At 37.5% G+C, this 3,665-nt stretch overlaps 1 protein-coding gene across 1 annotated transcript in view; it reads left to right on the top strand.

The window, feature by feature from the left end:
- The first annotated feature begins 1,693 nt into the window (after nucleotides 1-1,693).
- Nucleotides 1,694-3,665, top strand: part of LOC106013083 — a 10,030-nt gene continuing 8,058 nt past the window's right edge. The window contains exons 1-3 of the mRNA XM_013087859.2: nucleotides 1,694-1,774; nucleotides 2,285-2,327; nucleotides 2,954-3,274. Coding sequence (XP_012943313.2) covers nucleotides 1,694-1,774; nucleotides 2,285-2,327; nucleotides 2,954-3,274 — 445 coding nt within the window. The remainder of the gene's footprint in view (nucleotides 1,775-2,284; nucleotides 2,328-2,953; nucleotides 3,275-3,665) is intronic.

Raw genomic sequence — 3,665 nt, 5'->3', positions numbered from 1 at the left:
AGAGGGAGAGAGAAAAAATTAAAGGAAAAAAATAAAATTAGTCTTTTCCACCAGCCGTCGCGACAACATTGAGTGGTGGTGGGGAGACACATTTCTGTTTTATCTTATTTTATTAAAAAAAAAATTTTTTTTTAGGTGGGGGGACGGGGAACACATGAAAACTACTCCCAGCGTTGAAAAGTGGGAAAAACAAAGACAAATTTTTTAGGGAATTGCTTTTGTTTCCCGATTGGCTTTTTTAATGGAATAAGGTGGTGTAAAGCTTCTTCAGCAAACTGGATGGGATTACCTTTCTCCACTAATCAATTTAAGGGCAAATGAAGCTTATTTGTAGTCAGCCCCTAGCTCAGAGGGTTTGGTAAAGGGCAGAAGAATGTGGCGCTTATTATTTTTGTTATTGTTGTTGTTCATGTCTTTTCGCCTTCTTTTGTTTCACGTAAAAACATATTATTTTGGCTGACACATTCTATTTATCTTGCAAAATATGATATGTCTTTTTATTTTATCGATGTGTTACGGTAATGGGGGCAGCTTAGAAAAAAGAATAATGAATCAAATACATGGGGACAACTTCAAGCAGAAATCCTAGGACAACACTTTTTGTTAAGATAAAAAAAAGGAAATGAATATTTTTGCAGTGATAATAATGATGCCAATACGTTACTGCAGTGGACACAAGGGCTTGTTGTTTTGATTCAAGCACACATGTTGATTTCGGAAAATAAGCTCAATTTTCTCTAAGCTTGGTAGGGCATGCATTCTTTCATTCTAAATCCCTGATTACGTTGTTTACGTCCTCTATTTTATGCGACATTTGTCTGTCCATCACCTATCTTTTTGTCTGTTTAGACTAAGATTTAGTAATAATATGTATATTGAGCTATACCTATTCAAACAGTACTGTTGGGTTAGCTTTTCAGTAGATCTATTACATTTGTAACATAGACCAAAGAAGAACTTAATGGACTAAGAGTATTTCAATCTAGAAAGGACAAAATTTACCCTGTCTAGTGGACCATATTATTATACCTAAGACCTCAAACAAACGAAAAAATTACGTTTCCGGGAAATTATTCTGTGTTTTGTATTTGTTTGCGTAAAATCGAGGAGTGGCTGTCTATTATCTATTGTTTTGATTATTGTCTTGGGCTGAAAAGGAGGTAAACCACTCACTATAAATAACACTATAAAGCTCATATAGTTGAATACTGAGTTTTTGTAAAGTATGAAGATTGAAACGTCTTTACGTCGACTTCTCAAGAACTACTCAATATTTGTTGCACGGATCTAACTTAATCAAGAACGGTGATTAGCAAAAGTTTCTTGCACCAACATCATCACAGGTTGCTTTGATAAACCTCTCTTCTTCAGTAGCCTTTTCAAACGAACAGTTAAACTAAACATACCGTTCAAAACGAATTTCTTTTCCTACCACTCAGGTTTTCAAATAATCTATATATAAAAACCATCCTCTTTTCACGGCTCTTCTCGAGTACATCGAACAACATGAAGCGGTTTCACCTCATAGCCGCCGGGTGTAAATCACGAAATATTCTACCAAAGCCTGACGCTATCAAAATCGTTAAAAACGATTGGTTAAGTGGTTTCGTTAATCACTCTTATCTCTTATAAATAAATAAATAAGTTTCACTACCTGTGAGGGGTCAGTAGGTAATCTGAAGACACTCCTACAATGACGGTCGAGACGTGGCGGTTTTGCGTTCTGCTCCTGAGTTTTCTCGGAGACATAGGTGTAAAAGTTTCGTTGGCTCAGGTATAACAGCCTCTAATCTTGCTTCGTCATCATTATCATCACTACTGCACTCATTTCTAAACATAATGTTTCTGCATCACACTAACTTCTAAACTAACTCTTTTCAGCGTTAGTTAAAAATAGAAACAAACTCAAAATCTTTCCCCAGAGCACTATTCTTACCTACGATTGTCTCCAAATCTTAACATCAACTCAACTGAACTCAGATTTTTACCTGGTTCAACAAAGCATATGTCCCAATTTAGAGTTAACCATAAACCCCAATAAAAGGGTCATACAATTTATTGATTGTCATTAGTAAGCAGTATTGTTGTTTCAGCCAAATGATTTGCAGTCCTTTGATTATCAAAAGCATGTAACCAAACCCCAAGAATTCAGTTTTCTTTTATTTATAGTGTCATCACAAGAGTTCGCGTTCTTAGACTTAGAGGAGATCGATAAACACTCACAGACAGCACTTCATTTATATATTTAAGGTGTATGTAATCTCATGTACTTCTTATTCCACAGTTTAATTCTTATCCTCGCTACGGAGAGTCTCCCTCTCCTTCAGGTATGTAGTGTGAACAGTACAATGTCGATTCTATCCATACCCATGAACAATGTGGTTTACCGTGAAAAGTGCAATAATAATAATATATTCAAAACTGCAACACCGTAACATAATGCATAATATCCGAGCAATCTAGACGACTTTTAAACGAACCATTGTTTGTAGCCGCTGTTGAGCATCCTTAGTTGGTTTAAGATAGACAATGCGTAGGGGAATGTCACAAATTATTCAAGATTTCGAGAATGTTGCCTTGTAATTGTTCTACGTCATCTTCTGTTCTATACATGTGGAAGTGTTCGCTTTTCTATTATGTATTCTTTATAACTATGCATGATGGAGTCGGTAGCCTTGTGGACGTGCGACCGGACTCATAATCTTAAGATTGCTGGTTCAAGGATCCGAGGCTGAGCTCGGTCTGACTATCTGTATTTGGGAAAAGTACTTTACACGAATCTTCCCATTTTGGCTTGATCCTATGGAGATAGACGTTAAATTCGGAGGGCCTGCCAGTATGTAATCTAACAGTGTTGTTGGTGTCGAAAAACGCCAGTCATTTCGAACATTTCTCTAAATAAGATTTCTAACATGCTTGTTTGTTTTTATTTGTTTTGTTTTTTTCTATTCAGACAATTCTCTCTCTTCTGGACGTGTGGATAATGGAGGCAATAACTTCGGTTCTGGCTACAGCGCTGGCAATGGTGGAACCGGGAACCGGTTCTCAGCAGGATCTGTGCCTGGTTTTCAAACCGGGTACGGAAGCGGATATAATGGAGTCGGAAACACTGGTGGATATGGTTTCGGGTACGGGAAGGGACACGGAGCAGGTTCCAGCGTCGGATTTAGAACCGGTTACAGTAGCAGATATGGAAGAGGGAATGGCTTTGGCAATGGTCTCTTTTTTAACTTTTTCGGGAAAAGCGATTTCTCTGATCAAGACGAAGAAAAAGGTAACTCAAGGACACCATCATTGTTATAGATTTCAAAGTTAATAAATCATACAACTCTATGTTTTGTCGAGCACCCATTTCGTCATTATCTGTATTCAATTATTATTATAGCACACCTTTAAATCTTGGGTAACAACGTGTTTACAATTTTATTTCCACTCCTATGAATCGAAGTGACAGGCGTGTACACACATGCACACGCACAAACACACACATACACACACAAACACACCCACATACACACACAAACACACTCACACATACACACTCAAGAACGGCCTACACACACATAATATATGATATACACCCTCCCTCTCTTATTCTCTATCTCTTTCTCTCTCTCTTTCTCTCTCTCTCTCTCTCTCTCTCTCTCTCTCTCTTTCTCTAACAC

Source organism: Aplysia californica, unplaced genomic scaffold (genome assembly GCF_000002075.1).
Source record: "Aplysia californica isolate F4 #8 unplaced genomic scaffold, AplCal3.0 scaffold00648, whole genome shotgun sequence".
NCBI lineage: Eukaryota > Metazoa > Mollusca > Gastropoda > Aplysiida > Aplysiidae > Aplysia > Aplysia californica.
The sequence above is the reverse complement of the archived record's forward strand: the minus strand, read 5'-3'. Positions and strand labels throughout refer to the sequence as shown.